This window comes from Podarcis tiliguerta, assembly GCF_965153285.1.
Source record: "Podarcis tiliguerta genome assembly, chromosome: 16".
In the NCBI taxonomy this organism is placed as follows: domain Eukaryota; kingdom Metazoa; phylum Chordata; class Lepidosauria; order Squamata; family Lacertidae; genus Podarcis; species Podarcis tiliguerta.
The window spans coordinates 21,380,195-21,400,462 of record NC_139549.1 but is presented as its reverse complement, the minus strand read 5'-3'; the positions used below and the strand labels follow the sequence as shown (position 1 = coordinate 21,400,462).

General features: G+C 47.8%; 1 protein-coding gene across 1 annotated transcript in view; it reads right to left on the bottom strand.

Moving 5' to 3' along the window:
* The window catches only part of RBM19 (RNA binding motif protein 19), a 97,964-nt gene that overhangs the window by 31,682 nt on the left and 46,014 nt on the right, over nucleotides 1-20,268 (bottom strand). Inside the window, exon 22 of the mRNA XM_083417450.1 lies at nucleotides 401-506. Coding sequence (XP_083273576.1) covers nucleotides 401-506 — 106 coding nt within the window. The remainder of the gene's footprint in view (nucleotides 1-400; nucleotides 507-20,268) is intronic.

The window sequence follows — 20,268 nt, the reverse complement described above, 5'->3', positions numbered from 1 at the left end:
TGCCCCAAAGGAGCACCTGTGTGCAGGAGAACCTCTCCCCGCTTTTGACTCCCAGCAGAGGCATGCTGCCTCCATCAATGGAGAGAGAACAAAGGCATCATGGCTAGCCACTGATAGTCTGATCCTCTGTAACAAACTGCTTATAGAAATTAATTCGCTCTGATTCGTTGGGAGGTGGATTAGGCGACTCTGGCCTGATTTGTTTGCAGGGGAGGTTAGGCGATGCTGCGCCGAAACGAGTGTGACCCCCCACACTTTCTAGGGAATTTCCCCGTTACCTTCCTTAATTGTCACGCAAGAGCGCCATATCGGCTTTAAATGCACAGGTAGGATTTGCCGGCACACGACTGAATCTCACCCCAAGATCAGCCACAGACCCGAAGCGCCTCTCACTGCTCACCTTAGCGTCCTGCTTTGTGAGGAAGTCCACGAAACCGAAACCACGGTGCGTTCCTGTTCCAGCCATTTTCTTCGGCAGGCGAACGGTTTTCAGTTCTCCAAAGGTACTAAAGGCAGGGGATTGGGGAGCAAGGGAGAGAACAAGAACAATAAATAAATCAAAAGCAATAAATAATCAAGAGCATAAAAGGGGGGGGTTACTTCCCTTTCAACACATGCTCACAGGCAGCGTTAGAAACTCAAGATATATAATCTAATCGCCAAATAGCACCTTAAACCTAGGTATCCAGGAGCCTTTTTTTGTTGTTATTTTCATTTCTATACCGCTTCGTATTTCAAAGAGCAAATCTCAAAGCAGTTTACAACACACTGAAACATCAAATAAAACCATTCAGAACAAAACAAATTCAAGCTTGAAGGAAAATATTTCAGATCCTTCTCTAAGTGACGTTTTGCTTTCTGCAGTCGCTGCCGTCCTGGCATCCAGAGATTCCCATGAAACGTTAGGAAGGACTTTCTAATGGTAAGAGTGGTTAGACAGCGGAACTGACTTCCTCGGAAGGTGGGGGTCTCTCCTTCACTGGGGGTTTCTAAACATGGATTGGATGGCCGTCTGTATGTGATTCCTTGGCTGTTATTCCTTCATCGTAGGTAGTTGGACTTGTAGACTCCTGAGGTCACTTCCAACTCTACAATTCTATGATTCTAATGAAGGGGTCAGCAACCTTTTTTGGCCGTGGGCTGGTCCACCGTCCCTCAGACCATGTGGTGGGCTGGACTATATTTTGAAAAAAAATATGAACCAATTCCTATGCCCCACAAATAACCCAGAGATGCATTTTAAATAAAAGGACACATTCTACTCATCTAAAAACACACTGATTCCCGGACCGGCCACACGCTGGATTTAGAAGGTGATTGGGCTGGATTCAGCCCTGGGCCTTAGGTTGCAAACCCCTGCATAGACAACCCACCTATCTGCTTGAGCAAGTGCCTTCCTTACAGTGGACAAAGAATGTTGGATATGTGACCCACAGAATGAAAAAAGACACCCCCCCCCAGCCCCACTTTGCAGGGAAGTGAGTTCTCTCTTTGTAGACCTATAAAGCCCTATCTCAAGCTTTTTTAATCCACGGCCCCCTTGACCATCTACATTCTTTCTGTGACACCCTGTGGGGCTCAGGAGCCCAGGTATGTCGCCCTTGCCTGCGGAGCTGGCAGCATCTGGCCCGTTTTCGAACACCCTCCCTTGTGGAGCGTTCCCTCAGCCTCCTCTCCTCTCCCCTCTCCTTGGGAGTCCTCTGGGCAGCTGCTGCTGCTGCCCCTGGTCTCTGAGGTGCCCCCTTCTGCCCCAAAGAGAGGTGCCTCCTCATATTGCCCCACAGGGGCCTTGGAAGAGGATGCTCCTAGCTTTAGTGGCCCAACGGAGACTGGCCAAAGGTGAACATGTGGCCAACACCTTACGTTGGGAGGCAGCCGTGGCAGGAACAGGCGCTGCTGGGCCTGCATGGCGGAAAGGCTCCCCTTCAGCACCAGACACTCAACTCCCACTCAGACCTTGCACACAGCAAGCACAAGAAATGCCAGTGCCCGGCCTCCCACTTGCCCGTCCATTCCCAAAAGCAAAGACTGGTGGACTGACTGGGCTCCCTCACCCGCTTGTTTGCTAACTCTGATGCTGCCTCAGCTCCTGGCAACCAGCACCCCCTGGCCAGCCCCAGACGCACCATTCGCCTGCGGAGCTTGTAGCCAGGGCTGCTGCAACAAACAGCTGTGCAAGCCTTTGGGAGGCAGAGACTTGAGAGGGCATCAGAGGAGGGAGGGAAGGAAAGAGAGACAGAGGCCAGCGTTGCCCAAGGCACCCCTGACCATCATTCACAACACCCCAGGGTGCCACAGCACACTGTTTGAAAACCCTTGCCCTATACGGTTTGGGCCCAAAATTATTGTTTTCAACTGGTTTGTTTTAATTGCTTAGCATTTTGTAATCTGGTTTGTAAATGCTGGGTGCCGCCTTGAGTCCCAACTTGGGAGAAAGGCAAGGTATAAATGCATAAATAGAGCCCAATGAATTATATACGCCTCGCTTTACGATCCAGTGTGTGCATGTGGTACCAAGGTGGGGGCAGCAGCCTACCTGTCCCATAGATTTTAACTGCCCCCCTGCTCCACCTTGAAATTCCACTGTGATGTTTCCCCCCCACTGCCAAGAACTAGTCGCTTCTTCGCCAGGTCTGCTTATCAACACCTATGCACAAATTGGGAACAATGAATATTTAATGCATGAGCTCCAGAATAAGGAGGGAGGGGGGATATTTTTCTCCAGCAATCTCCACGCTAGCGGGGCGGGGTTGGGGGGGGCGGCAGTTGGCTGGGCCAGTGCACCGGCTGGGAATAAACGCGGTAAAGTGCCGTAAACGCTCTCGTGAAATGATAGAAGCTAAATCCGGGGAGTTAACCTGCTGCACTGCCAGCATGACCAGGCATCCATCTGCCGAATTTCCTCGGGATGCGCCTTGTGTAAGTAGGGCATTATGAAGCCTCAAAATGAATCTGCACGTCTCCCTCCTCCTCCGAGCCTCCCCCCTCTTCTCCCTGCCTCCCTCCCTCTTTTTCTTTGAAAGCAGCATTAACGAAAACACAAAACAAACTAAAACAAGGGAGAGGCAGCGGCGGCCTCGGAGAATCAGCAGCGCTGTCGGGAGGCTAAAGCAGCGGGAACCTTGCACGTAATCTTCCAGGAGTCAGGGAAGGAAGGAAGTAAACAAGAAGCCGAGGGCCTTTGTTGTTAAGCGGGTCATTGTCGGCTGCAAAGTTGAGACTCCTACAACACCCCTTCGGGCGTTCTGCCGGCATGGAAGGACAGCGCATGATTGACTTCGGAGCCCTTGATAGATCTCTCACCCGCAGTTTCATATGATCTGCCTCTGAAGCCATTGGAACTCCCCGCCTGTTGACACTTGGCATACACTCCTTTTTGGCACCCGTTTAAAACATTTGTCTTACCAGTCTACCAGTCACGGATAATGTTTACATATGTTTTAATCTCTCTCTCTTTATCTTATGGATTATTTTCATTATCCTTTGAATGTTTTTTACGTACTGTGATACCTCGGGTTAAGAACTTAATTCGTTTCAGAGGTCCTTTCTTAACCTGAAGCACCACTTTAGCTAATGGGGCCTCCCGCTGCCGCACGATTTCTGTTCTCATCCTGAAGCAAAGTTCTTAACCCGAGGTACTATTTCTGGGTTAACGGAGTCTGTAACCTGAAATGTCTGTAACCCGAGGTACCACTGTATCTGTATTTAACTGTTTTTTTACTGATAAGGGCCAGTACAGTATACAGTGGAACTTCGGAAGCCAAACGCCTTGGAACTTGAACGTTTCGGCTCCCTAGCGATCGAAAACCGGAAGTGATTTTCAGAAGCCTAATCGGCGTGGCTTCCGATTAGTTAGAGGACACTCCTGCAGCCAATCGGAAGCCGCGCCTTGGTTTTCAAACTGTTTCGGGAGTCGAACGGACTCCCAGAATGGATTAAATTTGAAAGTGAAGGTACAACTAATGCTTAAGCATTTTGGACTAGGACCTGGGAGACCAGGGTTCAAATCTGTACTCTGCCCATGAAGCTCATCGGGTGACCTTGGGCCATTCACTGTCTCTCAGCCTAATCTACTCCCTCACAGGGCTGTTGTGGAAAATAACTGATGAGGGAGCGAGGAGGACCATGCATGCCACCTGGACTTCCTGGAGGAAGAAAAGCTAGGATATATATATGGATGGCTCAGTTGGTTAGAGCTTGGTGCCGATAACACCAAGGTTGCAGGCTTGATTCCCATATGGGGCAGATGCATTCCTGCATTGCAGGAGGTTGGACTAGATGATCTTCGGGGTCCCTTCCAACTCTACCATTCTATAATTCACAAAATAAATAAGTAAAATAAAAATAAAATTTAACACCTTTTTTTTTGTAAACAGCGTTGAGGTTTTAATACAATGAAGCAGTATATAAATTTTGTTAAATAAGTATCACAGAAACAAATACATTTAAGCTGGCAGTCATCACCCCATCTTGGGGCGGTGAGTTCCAAAAGCTAACTCTGCATCATATAAAGAACCGATTCCCTTTTTCTGCCCCGTATCAAGGGCTCCTAAGCCACTCGTGGAGTATTTGACCAGGATGTGAAATGACCCCACGTATGCAGTGATGCAGAAGCAAAGCTTCTTCATACGTCAGCTAAACATTGTGGAGGAGAGTATAGATGCTGTGAGCCACAATGGAGGGGGTAGCCAGCACTGCTTTCTGCGGTCCCCCACCCCTCCTTACAAGGAAGGGCTGTTGTCGCTTGTCTGAACCACTCTACAATGAAGCTGCTGAGGTTAAGAACCTGGACCCAAACGCGGGCTGCTCTCGCTAAACTTTGCCTGCAGAGAAAGGACCTGGGGTCCCTTAGACCCTTGTGCAAGGAGCTGCATTTGGGGGGACCCCCCCAAAAAAAATCCACTTTACTGCATGCGTTTGTGCCGCAGTGTGAGAATGAAAGGAAGCTTCTCCTGCCTTTGATCTCGCAGAGATAGCGGCAGCGCATCACCACAGGCATATATGTCATACATCCCACAGTCTGACAGATTATCTGCACCGGCCAGTTTTGCCAACTCCTAAGCACGCCACTGTTTGTCTGAATCAAGCCCTTTCGGGTCTCATCCAAGAATGTAGCCACGCTAATCTCTAGTAGCAAAAAAGAGAGGCCTCATCCTGACGTGCTGTCAATTCTCCTCTGCTGCAGCCACAAGATTGTAAGCTTTCACTTCCGACTTGAAGTAACCAGTGTCTGGTGACACCCGAACCCAGATGTAAACTGTGGTCAGCCTTAAACTTATAATTTAGGTTAGTGAAACAAAGACAACTTCTAAACGATGGTTAACAACCATGGCTCGTTTCTCCCGGGGTCCACAGAAGGGATCTAATGGGCACATGGCAGAATTTTTTTTATTTTACTTCATCCTAGGTTTTGGGGTGTTTTTTTTTAAGCTGGCAAAAACAATACAAAGATAAGATAGTGCTATAAAACTACGCCCAAATTGTCTTCACCTGAGAAGGGAGTACACCGGTAAGACTATAAACTCTCAAAAGGAGTACACAATTCCTGTAAGTTTGAGCAACACTGCCCTAAATCATACTTCTAAAACTAACCTCTGGTTTGGGTTAGTTAAAAACAGCTTCCTCTTCCCCAAGATTCTATTTTCTAGATGCAAGGAATTTTTCCTTCTTTCCATGGAAGAGTGTTCAAATTATGACAGCTCCTGCTTGCAATTTGAAGCGGTACAGTTCTGACCCAAGTCGATGACCTCAGTGAGAACAGGGCTGCAGTTATAACCCAAAAGTATACCGTATTTTTTGCTCTATAAGACTCACTTTTCCCCTCCTAAAAAGTAAGGGGAAATGTGTGTGCGTCTTATGGAGCGAATGCAGGCTGCGCAGCTATCCCAGAAGCCAGAACAGCAAGAGGGATTGTTGCTTTCACTGCACAGCGATCCCTCTTGCTGTTCTGGCTTCTGAGATTTAGAATATTTTTTTTCTTGTTTTCCTCCTCCAAAAACTAGGTGCGTCTTGTGGTCTGGTGCGTCTTATAGAGCGAAAAATACGGTATATGGGGGGAGCGAGGGTTGTATATGAGAGAGAGAGAGAGAGAGAGAGAGAGAGAGAAGGGGGGAGGTTTTTGGGAATCAACTGTTTTCTAGGCAGCCACAGGAAGGAGAGAAGATTCCGGCAGGCTTCCTTACCCACCGAGCCGGGGGGAACAATGGGGTAACCAAGGACTCCTTGTCCAGGGACACCCCCCTCCCTCCCCCACTGTGTTGATAATTAGAATCCATAACATGGCCATTGACATCCCCAAGCTGCGAAAAAAACGGAGGGGAGGGGGGATGCTTTAATGCCCCCCCTTCCTCTCCAAGCCCAAGCAAGCCGCTAACACCTCTCTTTTCCAATTACGATGTTCACCTTTTGAGGAGTGGGAGAAGGCACCAATTACCCTCTCCAGAGCACAATGTGCCCTGCCTGTGAAGAATAATTTATGTTTTGATCAACAAGAAGAGTTCTCACGTTCCTAATTTGTTTTGTAGCATGGGGTGGGGTTGGGGGGTCTGTGCGCACATGAGTAGAAAGGGTGCGCACTGGGGGGGTGGGGAACACCCCCCCCCTCCATGGAACCCAGGAATAATTATGGGCCTCTTGAGCTCTGGCAGCTAAAATGTGCACAAGCCCCTGTTTGTATGCAGATGCGTGGAGGTGGCAACAGGGAGGGGGTGCGCTTGGATACAGTGTGTGTGTGTGTGTGCGCGCGCGTGTGCATGTGCAAGGCTGGACAGTAATCTGTTAAAGGCTCCTAGCACTGCACATGCTACTCAATGCGTTCAACGGCATGCGCCACAACAACCCTGGCACAGCGGAGATGCAGTGTGGTGCGGTGGTGAGAGTGTCGGACTAGAACCAGGGTTTGAATCCCCAGCACTGAAGCTTGCTGGGTTTGACCTTGGACCAGTCGCTGCCACTCAGCCAAACCTACCTCGAAGGGTTGTCGTGATCCTTGGGAGGAAAAATGCAGGATATGAATGCAATAAACAAAAAAAATAAAAATGTGCGGATACTATATTTTTTGCTCTAGAAGACTCACTTTTTCCCTCCTAAAAAGTAAGGGGAAATGTGTGCGCATCTTATGGAGCGAATGCGGGCTGCGCAGCTATCCCAGAAGCCAAAACAGCAAGAGGGATCACGGCGTTCACTGCGCAGCGATTCCTCTTGCTGTTCTGGCTTCTGAGATTCAGAATATTTTTTTCTTGTTTTCTTCCTCCAAAAACTAGGTGCGTCTTGTGGTCTGGTGCATCTTATAGAGCGAAAAATACAGTAATTTGTTCATTTTTTAAAGGCGCGGGCTTCCTGTATGCGACTTAGAAGGATACAACAACCCCCCAAGGATTTTATCTGCACTGGGGAGGTGTGGGGCAACCTCTTCCAGTCTGAGGGGTGTGCTCCTCAGAGGGCAAGCTGCCAGGGTGCTGCATGCCAGGGGCAAAAGTGGGTGTGGCCAGAGGCAAAAGAGGTGTGTCCTGAAGACCAGAACAGAGAGGAAAGGAGGGTCACATTTGACCCCTGGACCCAAGGTTCTCCCGCACCTCCGACTCATGCCTATTAATAGGCATTACCCAATATGCATTGTGAGAGGCACAAAAAGTATGCTGCATTATACAAGGGAAGGCCCTCACGCCCAGCTAGCCCAGAATGGTTTCTTTTTCTCCTGACAGGCAAATGGATCTGAGGGAAGAGAGAGAGATTTTGTGCTGGCCACCATTGCTTCTTCCACTTGCCTTGCCCCTAGGAGCCTTTCCTAGACCATGACTTTGAGAAAATCAGGAGCAGCTGGGAAGAGAGGAGTACAGGGGTTATTTAAAAAAAAAAAAAATTATAAGTTGTGTGTCCCTGTTTCTCAAGTGGATCCTTTTACATGGTTTTGTATGATTTGTGGTATTTTATGCATTATGACTTGCCATTATTTTATGGATTATAGTTGAGTAATTCTTTATTCTAACTGTTAGGTGTAAACTCTTTAATTACTATTATTTGTTGAAATTTAATTTTACTGTTTGCTTTTATATTCTAATGGATTATTGAATGTTTCTTTATTTGATATGAGTTGTTGATTTGATCAAAGTTGTTTTGTTTATTTATTTTATATAAGCTGTTTATTTGATATAAGTTGTTACTTTTAAAGTTACATTTTTATTGCGACTTTTGTTTTGCATTGGATCAGATCGTTATTGGGTATGTGGTCTTTCGCTGGCAATTTTGTTGTTTCTTCAGCTTCTAAACCGCCCTGTGTATAGTATAGAATATAGAAAGGCGGTGTGCAAATCAAAAGTGAAACAAAATGAAATCTTCAAGGTGGGTTGCTTACCCAGTGTTGCAAACGCATGCATTTATTTAACAAAATTGCACTTGACTGCAATAAAGCCTCAAGAGAGATTTACAAGCGCGCGCACACAAAATCACCTTTTTTTAAAAAAAAAACAGCAACAAGGGTATTTAAGAACATACAAACACAGGAAGAATTGCTGGATCAGGCCAATGACCCATCTAGTCCAGTATCCTGTTCTTACAGTGGCCAACTAGATGCCCCAATGGGAAACACACAAATGGGACCTGAGTTCCAGAACACTATCACCCACCCTGCAGTTTGCAGGAACTGTAATTCAGAGGCATTCACTGCCTTCAGCTATGAAGGAAGAGAAAGGGCATCAGGAATAGTAGCTGTTATGGCCTCTTCCTCTAGGGATACAGTGGTATCTCGGATTACAGACGCTTCAGGTTACAGACGCTTCAGGTTACAGACTCCGCTAACCCAGAAATAGTACCTTGGGTTAAGAACTTTGCTTCAGGATGAGAACAGAAATCGTGCTCCGGCAGCGCGGCAGCAGCAGGAGGCCCCATTAGCTAAAGTGGTGCTTCAGGTTAAGAACAGTTTCAGGTTAAGAATGGACCTCCGGAAAGAATTAAGTACTTGACCCGAGGTACCACTGTATATCCAACCACACAGCTTTATTGCAGTCCATAAACCCCAAATACATGGATATATATGTCCAATCTTCTCTTAAAACCACCCGAGTCGGTGGCCATCACTGCCTCCTGTGAGAGGGGCAGTTTAAACTATGCGCTGGCATGTAGAAATACTTTTCTTTTTGCTGTCCTTAATCTTCTCCCTCCCTCTCTCTCTCTCTCTCTCTCTCTCACACACACACACACACATAACCCCACAGCTTCATTGGATGGCCCAACAACCCACGGCTTCCTTGTTCTCCCATCTCCTTTCTCCTGCATCTGCCATCTTCCAAAAAAAAAAAAAAAATCCAAAGCAAGAACAACAGGATGGAGCCAGGGAGGGGGAAAGAAAGTTTCCAGCCAGCTCTGGAGGATTTAAAAGGCAATCCAGGAGTCACAGATGGCAAACGAGCCATTGGAACAGATTTGCTCAGCAATTCCACTTCCCCAACCTGCCCACCTCACCCCCCCCCCGCAGTCTCTGTGGCGCATTCTGCGTTCACAACAGCGTGCATGGGACTTCACAAGTCAAAAAACAACAACAGAAAAAAAGCAGAAATGAAAAGAACAAACACATTCCGACGACACCGAGCGCTCCCCTCCATAAATCTTTATTATTAACCTGATTATCTGCAAAGCATTCTCTTCCGATGTGGTACAGAAGAACAAGCTGGTCTTTTTCCACAACGGGAAGAAGCAGCCCGTTCAAATTGTGTGTGTGTGTGTCTTCAAGCTCCGCAAAGGATGGTGGGAGCTGCCTTGGGAAGGGTCTTAAATAGGCTCCCTCCTCAGTCACACCCTCCCAAACCAGCCATGGCCTTCCCTGAAGGCAGTGGCAGGGCAGCTGCAAGTTGCCACTGTAAAACCCAGTGTGGCAAAGTGGTTAGAGTGTTGGACTAGGACCTGGGGGGACCAGGGTTCGAATGCTAACTCAGCCCTGAAGCTCACCAGGTAGGTGAAATTGGGCCAGTTATTTCCTCTCAGCCTAACCTACCTCACAGGGTTGTTGTGAGGACGAACTTGGGGGGGGGGGGGATAAGCATGCACACCACATCGAGCTCTTTGGTGGAAAAGGTGGGATATAAATGTAACAAACAAACAAACAAAAGCATTTCCAAACCACTTAAAAATCTAACCACCAACTGGCTTGGCACCCGCAGCCGTATTCTATTTACAGTGGTGCCTCACAAGACAAAAAGAATCCGTTACGTGAGTCTCTTCGTCTAGCGGTTTTTTCGTCTTGCGAAGCAAGCCCATTAGCGGATTAGCGCTATTAGCGGTTTAGCGGCTATTAGCGGCTATTAAAGGTTTAAGGGATTAGCGGATTAGCTGCTAAAAGGCTATTAGCAGCTTAGTGCCTTAGAAAAAGGGGGTGGGGAGCGGACCCCCCCCCCCCAGGAATCGCAAGACATTTTCGTCTTGGGAAGCAAGCCCATAGCAAATTCGTCCTGCGAAGCACCTCCAAAACGGAAAACCCTTTCATCTAGCGGGTTTTCCGTCTTGCGAGGCATTCATCTTGCAGGGCACCACTGTACTTGCTTATTCACTCACTCATTCATTCATTCCTGCAGGGATGGCTCCATCGGCAGGGCATGAGACTCTTCATCTAAGGGTTGTGGGTTTGAACCCCATATTGGGCTAAAGATTCCTGCATTGCAGAGGGTTGGACTAGATGACCCTTGGGGTCCCTTCCAACTCTACCATTTGTTCATTTGTTTGTTTGCAGATTTAACAAAATAAGGCATGGAAACAAAGATTATTAATAATAATAGATGAATAATACTAATAGTGACCAACCCCCTCCCCCAAACTCACCACCCATTTATATTACAGATACAGATACTCTCGCTTCATTCAGTGTAAGCTCAAGTTAATATAAGCCTCCTGCACATCCCATAGGTTATTCACATGTCTGATGTCTACATGAAATTTGTTTAGACGTTGCCCGGGCAGCGAGACCCTGAGACTGCGCTAAGTCTCTGTTTGTGAGGCCTACGAGATTGGAGGGATTCGAGCAGAAACACAGTGTTAATGTTAGTTTTCAAGAAGGGAGAAAAATAAAGATATTGTGGCGATGCTGAGAATTAAATACAGTGGTACCTTGGGTTACATACGCTTCAGGTTACAGATGCTTCAGGTTGCAGACTCTGCTAACCCTGAAATAGTACCTTGGGTTAAGAACTTTGCTTCAGGATGAGAACAGAAATCGTGCTATGGCGGCACGGCAGCAGCAGCAGGAGGCCCCATTAGCTAAAGTGGTGCTTCAGGTTAAGAATGGTTTCAGGTTAAGAACGGACCTCGGGAACCAATTAAGTACTTAACCCGAGGTACCACTGTAAGTTCTTAACCCAAAGTACCACTGTACTGGCTTTAAAAAAACAAAAAGAAAAGAAAACACTCCTTTATTTCAAACAAAGCCCAGGGAAAAAGCAAGTTTCGGTTCTACGGCTCGCAGAGGCTTTGTGGGCCTGGATGAGCCATGAATCGCAATCCTGCAGCCCCACCCACCCCCTGTCCCTGGCGTGGGGGTGAAGATTGGCTTCATCTCTGCGAAATGCATCCCATTGCCACAAAATCTCTCTCGTTTTTAACCACTGCAAAAACAGCACCACCCGCCCCTCTGCAAACTATCTTTAAACATCTCTGCTTTCCACCAATTGGACGATTAGAGAGGGATAATAGCTGATTTTCTCCATCCTATCTCATCCCTTTCTTCTCAGAAGGAAGGAATGAGTGTTCTGCCCAATAGGGCGAGCTTTTTTCCTCTGCCAAGGTTCCCATCCACGGTCAGTACCAGCCCCTTGGCGTAAGACGGTTAAATGAAACATGCAAGGCAGAAAATGCTCTCTCTCCCCACCCCTACTCCTCAAAAAAGGCCCCTTCCCCTCCCCGCCATCCCACCCTTCGCTCTTCAGATGACTCCAGTTCAGCTAATCCCATTACAAGAAAATAACGTGGATAATTCAAGCTAATGAAATCATTACAAGGATGCAGACAGCCAGAGGTGGACATTGAGAGCTAATTTAAACACTCTTTCTCCAGCGTCGGCGCAGGAAATATCTGTAGGTGGAGGAGAAAGGAAGAAGGAGGGGAGGGGGAACCCCCTAAAAAAAAAAGGCAGCCCTCCTCTCTCATTATTGCAGAGATCTGGGCAGCAAATTCAAGGGGAAATGGTCTGAACCATTTCTTCCCCCCACCCTTCCCCATATTACTATGATCACGGTCATCAATAACGTCTCCTTGGTAACCTGGGGGGGGGGGGGAATAATGAATGAACGATGTGCAAAAAGGAAAGGATGGGAATATACCTCCTGACACGCTACAGCAAGCCTGTTCCCCGTCTGCAGGAGGAAAGAGCGGAAGCTTTTCGACACAGCCAAACATAAGAACTGAAGAGGAGGCTGCTGGATCAGGCCAGGGGCCCATCTTAGTCCAGCATCCTGCTCTCAAAGGGGCCAGAGCCAGATGCCTGAAGGGAGACCGCAAGCAGAAACTGAGATTCAGAAGCGCTGCTGCCCAATTGCACAGGCAGAGCATAGCCCATCACTGCCAAAAGCCATCAACAGCCTCATCCTTCATGAATTTCTCCCGTCCTCTTTTAAAGTCAGCCAGGTCGACAGCCGTCACTGCCTCCTGTGGAAGGGAGTTCCGCAGTTTACAGAGGCGCAGAGTGAAGAAGTCCGTCTTCAATCTTCCAGCATTTGGCTTCAATGGATGCCCACGAGTTCTCATTTTGTGAGAGAAGGAGAAAAACCTTTCTCTATCTGCTCTCTCTGTGCCATGCCTGGTTATACAGTCCACCTAAGTCAGGCATAAGCCAACTCGGTCCTCCGGATGTTTTGAGACTGGTCCTGTTAGCTAGGGATGATGGGAGCTGTAGTCCCAAAACATCTGGAGGGCCGAGTTTGCCTATGCCTGGTCTAAATCCACTGAAATCCACAGCAGAAGTCTTCTCAGATGGATGGATGCACAGTGGTTTATGATGAACACACAACTCTCATTCATCTGCAACTACTAACATAGGAAGCTGCCTTATATTGAGTTGGGCCCGTGGTCTATGTGGTTCAGTATTGTCTACACTGACTTGCAGCAGCTCTCCAGGGTTTCCAGGGGAGAGGCTCTTTCCGTCCTACATGGAGATGCTGGAGATTGAACCCAGGACCTTTGGCATGTGAAGCTGATGCCCTCTCACTGGGCTACAGCCCTTCTCTGAGAGTGGCTGGATTTCACAGTGGTTGTGGCTGGGTTTTCCTGGCGTGGGTTTGAGTGTAAGATGACTCTGATGTTATCCCCTCTACCCTTGAAATGTTACAGATGCTACCAGTTCTGCCAGACAGAGGATGCAGGAATGAACCAGAGGAAGTGCTATTAAAATGCACTGAGTATAGCATTTCAAGAGTCTCAGCTTTTAATTTAAAACAAAATACAACAAAACCAAGATGCTAGTCCTCATCACTGAGAAGATATTCTGGAATGCGGATCAGTACAGTCTGCTTAACAAACCTCAAACTGGAAGGAGCAAGCCCTTGTGAAGCAGTTCTCAAACAACTGCCTCGGAAAAAGGCGTGGAACAACAACAACAACAACAACAACAACAACAAGCCCACTGGTTTGCAAGAGATCCCTTTAAAAATTTGAATAAAGTTTTGTCATGTCAGAAAATAGCAGAACTCTGAAGAGTTGGGGAATTTAAGTTATCTAAATCCACCCAGCTTGCACATTGCATATTGCCAATGAATCCAGGATGAAAGTGTACTGAATAAATAAAATCTGTGCATTCTAGGTGTGTGGTTATTTTGCAAATCCTTTAATGCTTTTCTGCTCTCAGAATTCTCACCCACCCACCAAGCTGCAGTGCTGGCAGTAACCAGATGCCAGACAGAGAAACCAGCACCATTGGGTTCCTCCAGTGTTTGAAACTCCCATTTTGCGACAGGGAATTTCATCAGCACGTGCAGTTTCTGAGCTCTGGGCGCAGTACTGCGCCTAAGATTTCAGATTAGAACTGCAGAGTGGAAGGAAAGAAGGACCTTTCTCTGCCTCCCCACTTCCAGCTACTCTCTGAAGACTGGAGAAGAGACCCTCTTAAGCATATCAGGGGCGTGGGTGGGGGAAGGACTAGACCATGTGAAAAATGAACATAGTATTTTAGCTGCAGTTCATTCATTTTCAGCTTTGTATTCTTGTTACAGTGGTACCTTGGGTTACATATGCTTCAGGTTACATACGCTTCAGGTTACAGATTCCACTAACCCAGAAATATTACCTCGGGTTAAGTACTTTGCTTCAGGATGAGAACAGAAATCGTGCTGTGGCAGCAGCAGGAGGCTCTATTAGCTAAAGTGGTGCTTCAGGTTAAGAACAGTTTCAGGTTAAGTACGGACCTCCGGAACAAATTAAGTACTTAACCTGAGGTACCACTGTATTAAAAAAGCGTGCCTAGACATTCCATTGTTGCACGCATAACCTAGGTTTAATGTGCCATTTAGCTCGTAGCTTTCACATCTCAGTTTCTAACACTGGGCTCCTCCTCTCTTTGAACTGTTTCTACTCCAGCTGGTTATACAAGAACCTTGCACCTAAGAATTAGTGCCCATGCTTACTTTTTTCCTCCTCCCTCCAAACCCGTTTTCCTCTTCTGCCAACCTGAGGGAAGGGACTGCCTTGCTAATGAAGCTTCAGAGTTAACAATGCTTTAAATAAATGTAATTCAGTTTCTTAAAATGGCACAAACTATTTAAACCTTTCACCCTCAGAGAAGGTGATTCATACCCACTGGTTCCTTGATCTGTTGTTGGACCCTAACTCCCATCATCCCTGATGGGCCATGTTGGGCTGGGGAAGATGGGAGTTAGCTGCCTGCCTTGTAAGTAGCTCTTCTGTGTCAGTTGGTAAAAACATGGCGCTGATAACGCCAAAGTTGAAGGTTCAATCCCCAAAAGAGACAGCGGCATATTCTTGCTTTGCAGGGGGTTAAACTAATATCAGGGGTCAGCAAACTTTTTCAGCAGGGCGCTGGTCCACTGTCCCTCAGACCTTGTGGGGGGTCGGTCTATATTTTTTTGGGGGGGGGGGTGAACAAATTCCTATGCCCCACAAATAACCCAGAGATGCGTTTTAAATAAAAGGACACATTCTACTCATGCAAAAACACGCTGATTCCTGGACCGTCCGCGGGCTGGATTTAGAAGGCGATTGGACAGGATCCGGCCCCCGGGCCTTAGTTTGCCTACCCATGGACTAGATGATCCTCAGGGTCTCTTCCAACTCTACCATTCTATAATTCCAAACCTTCTCCAGTTCTGCTCTTTGCCAAAAAATGCTCCCCACTCTTTCATGATTAGTTTAAGGAATTTCTCAGCCACCTTCAAAGTGCAAACATCTTCCCAGCATAGCAATCAGTATTTAAACATTTTAAGGCAAACATCAAAAATTCACCATTAGAACAAGCAAAACAAGCCAGCCACACACACACACACACACACACACACACAATTACAAAACGCTAACTCACACTTAATGAAAACAACGGTGAAGCTTTTCCAGCTCAAGGGCCACATTCCCATCTAGGAAGACCTCCAGGGCCACATGGGTGGGGTGGCCAGAGGCAAAAGTGGCCAGAGCAGTGGGTGAAAATGTTACCTTTGTACAGCAGGCCACTTTATACACACAGCCTTCTATGCTCCCATAACAGCAAGCAAGATAGTCACACCACTGGGGTTTAAGAATGCGTCCCAGTCAGGCAAAAAATCTGGGAGAGTATGAAGAAGGTTCTGACAAGGGGTGTGGCCCGAGGAGAGTCCCGAGGGCCAGATATGGAAACCCGGAGAGCTCCGTTTGGCCCTCGGGGCTGAGGTTCCCCACCCCTGGCATACAGCAACGCAAATGAATGAGAAACAGATTTGCTTATTGAAAATCTTCAAATCACAGCTGAAAGAAAACAAGGAGGGAGTTGAGCGTACCTCTGAGGGGGAGTTTCACAAATATGGAGCCACCATTAAGAAGGCCCTGCCCCTTGCAGCCACTATCCTAATGCCCCGTTGCTTCTACTCAGAAGGGGAACATAAGCAACCACGCCTCTTCGACTGGGTTGTTTGCAAAAGCTTGGTGGCCAAGTGCCTGATAATTAAGATGTGTTCACGGTGAGCGGCCGTGTTTTTGCTTTTTGGAGGTTTTATTGCTTCGTCTGGTACTGTAGGTTTTTTCTTTCTTTCGAGGTATCTTTATCTCTGCCTATATCTACTGTATTTAGAAACTCTTTAATAAACAAATTTATTTTTGTTAGTCACTTTTCAGGCAACACATCGTGGCAGAGACTCATTCATCCATTTTAGAGACCATTATGGTATAAAGCAGTCTTTCTCTTTTCTCCCTCTATCCCTCGCTCTGTGAATGAAATAAACAGCCCCTACCACCGCCACAGCTACCACAGGGGTGATGGGGGAAGAGAAAGAGTGGCACGCTTAGCATGAGTGCTGCCTTTAAAAACCCCCCTCCAGTAGAACCTTCTATTTCTGCCTCTCTCCCTCCCTCCCACTTTTGACCCGTTTTTCATTCATCCTGCAACACACGTTCCCCGAAACTGGCGAGGTGTCACAAGGCAAGCAAGGATCGGGCAGCCTCTGAATAAAATAACCAAAAAAAAGGCAGCCGTGAGATATCATAATTAGAACGGTCATTAGCGGCACACTCAGCAGAGGGTCTTGCAAATGAAGTGTAGATTCGGGTCTCTTTTCAACCTACCGGGAATATGAACAATCAGTCGGATTAGTTAATGGGACCAGTTGCCAGGGGTGGCAGGAAACGAAAAATGACACTTTTTGCCGACAAGTTTTTTTTTCTTCTTTTTTTTTTAACATGCAGCTAAGAAAGCAGGTGACATCGGAGAAAGAGAGTGGAGCTACTCTCTAATCTTCAATTCAAGCCCCAGACCAAATGATTCTGTCCTTATTTATCACATTTAGATATTTCTCTCAAAAATAGAGAGCACTCTGCACCCTGATTTATCTTCACAACAACCCTGTGAGGTAGGGTGTGTGTGTGTGTGAGAGAGAGAGAGAGAGTGAGAGAGAGAGAGAGAGAGAGAGAGAGAGGGAGAGAGAGAGAGAGAGAGAGAGAGAATATGTGGCAGTGATAAGTAGGCCTGATACATCGCCCATGATCGTTTTGAGGGCCAGAGAGCAATGGCGCCCTCACTCCGAGGTATATTGTGGGTGAGGCTTGTCTGTTCATTGCCTTCTCTGCTGCCTCCTTCCTCCCTGTGCCGGACGCTGGTGGTGGAGGGAACTGAGGCCGGGCGGTCAATGCTGCTTGTTCCTCCCTCTGCTTTTCAACATCATAGCATATCACTATACAGTGGTACCTCGGCTTATGTACTTAATTCGTTCCAGAGGTCTGTACTTAACCTGAAACTGTTCTTAACCTGAAGCACCACTTTAGCTAATGGGGCCTCCCGCTGCTGCCGTGCCGCTGCTGCGCGATTTCCGTTCTCATCCTGAAGCAAAGTTCTTAACCTGAGGTAATATTTCTGGGTTAGCGGAGTCTGTAACCTGAAGCGTATGTAACCTGAAGCATAGGTAACCCAAGGTACCACTGTATTGCAATGTTTGGCTAGTGATACATCATGATGTTAAAAAGCTAACATCGCCCAGCCCTAGCGATGAGAACAGAATGCTGAGCTAGATAGGCCTTTGGGCTGATGCAGGAGGGATTTTGTTGCTTCTTATTATTTCGGGGGGGGGGGGTGCGTAAGTGTGTTTGTCCACAGCAAATGTCAGAATCTGGGTTAAAATCTTCTGGTTCAGGCCAGTGGGAAGAACACAAGAAGGACCCGAGCCACAAGAGTGATTCTTCCTGACTGTGGTTTCTAGCAATTGGTTCTTCTGAAGCATGACTTCCTCCAATGGCTTTCGAGGAGGATTGGACAAATTCACGGAGGATAAGGCTATCAATGGCTACTAGCCATGATGAGGATGCTGTGCTTTGCATCCGTGTTTGGGGGACAGTCATGCTTCTGAATACCAGTTGCAGGAAGCCACCAGAGAGGAAAGTGCTCTTGCGCTCATGTATTGCTTGAGACCTTGCCATGGAAATCTTGTTAGCCACTGTGAGAACAGGATGCTGGACTAGATGGACCACTGGCCTGACCCAGCAGGTAAACGGTAAAGGGACCCCTGACCATTAGGTCCAGTCGTGACCGACTTTAGGGTTGCGGCGCTCATCTCACTTTATTGGCCGAGGGAGCCGGCGTACAGCATGACTAAGCCGCTTCTGGCGAACCAGAGCAGTGCACGGAAATGCCGTTTACCTTCCCGCCGGAGCGGTACCTATTTATCTACTTGCACTTTGACGTGCTTTCGAACTGCTAGGTTGGCAGGAGCAGGGACCGAGCAACGGGAGCTCACTCCATCGTGGGGATTCGAACCGCCGACCTTCTGATTGGCAAGTCCTAGGCTCTGTGGTTTAACCCACAGCGCCACCCGCGTCCCTCAGAATACCTCTGAGCTGCAGCCCTTTTGCAGTTCTGCAATAGCTAACTCTGCAGGATTACAGGGGGGGGGGAGCAAGAGAACCTGTGGGTGGGGAAAGGGGATTAAACAGAAATGGGAACACAGATCTGAGGTGGTGTTGCAGAAAGAACACACGAATACTAATACACACACACACACACACACACACACACACACACACACCCCCAAGTGATGACATGCATAAGTGAATGTGTAATCGCAGATCCACCACCACTGGCAAAGCTGTCACACTGCCTCTCCTCAGCGAAAAGTGTGATATCTCTCTGGTGGAGCCAGTTCACACATAGGCAGCTGCCAGTCATCAGTTGAGAGCCAGTCGGACCGAGACTGGGGAGAACCTATGTTCAAATCTCCCCACATGTCATGCATTTTGCTGGATTGACCATCCAGACTTCAGAGGGACAGTTATCCTGGGGAGGGGAGGGGGCTGTGATTCAACAGCTGATCTGATGTCTGAGTAAGCAGTCAAAAGCAGGTGCAGATGTTGCTCTGGAAATGTGGGCAACTGGAGGGCATGGGTTGGGCTGGGTGCAATTGTTAGATCAGGTCTGAGGTTGCTAGTCCCCTTGCAACCCACTGGCAGCTCACAGTCTGAATTGTGTGCTTGGATGTTTGTTTAGGGAAGGGCAGGAGCTAAGTGGTAGAGCATCTGCATTGCACACCAAAGGCTTTAGGTTCAACCCCCAGCCTCTCCAGGTTGCTTTAGAAGCCTCCTGCCTGAAAGCCCAGAGAACAGCTGCCCATCACTGCAGAGCAGGCATGGGGACAGAAATGCAGTGGTATGCTTGCGATGGTCACAGCAACACCCCTTCTAATATTATACGGCAACCTTATGGTTGCAGAATAACAGCATTTAAGGATGCATTGTAATGTTCCGGGGCCACCGCACGTGTAAGTGAAATGGCATAAAGTGAGGAACATCCCACTTTAATAGCAAGGGGTGCCGGGAATGGCATGTGGACATGGAAAAGGCACCTCACACTCTGTGCCACCTCCCCTCACTTGGGCAGCACTCCCAAGCAACTTCCAGGCAGCAGTCCCAAGAAAGGGAAAGCCGATTTATTTATTTATTTCGCAGCGACACGAATGGGATGCCTGTACAGATCTCCATGTGTTGCCTTTCAGCTAGATCGACTCTTTTCTGGAACGTGAACCTGGAGAAACGATTTAGAGTGCTCCAATATCTGCTTTCAGAGTAACTTAAGTTGTGCTTTCCTTGAAGTCCCATTGTACGTGAGAGAACTTGCACCCCTTTCTCTTGACACTGGACGCCTTCTGCTTTCAGTGCCCCTTAAGGCTTAGCTTTGGAGCATACCTCCCCCAGAGTGGTCCTAGGAGCCCACCCTCAGCGGCTGACTCTCCTCCTTTGATTGGCTCCAATCAAAGGGTTCAAATGAAGGGTGAGAAGGCTTCTTCTCAGTGGCTATGAAATGTTCCCCTTTCATGCTGTTTGGGTGGCTCTGGAATGCTGGATACAGGGACTCTGCTGCAGAAATAGTGATGGGTCTTCCACCAACACCTCCCTCCCGGCAACCCTAGACCACTATATGGGGAAGCTTTGGCCCACTGGATGTTGCTCAACAACAGGGCATAGGCAAACTTGGCCCTCCAGATGTTTTGGAACACCCACCATCCCTAGCTAACGGGATCACTGGTCAAGGATGATGGGAGTTGTAGTCCCAAAACATCTGGAGGGCCGAGTTTGCCTATGCCTGCTCAACAACTCCCATCATCCCTGGTTGCT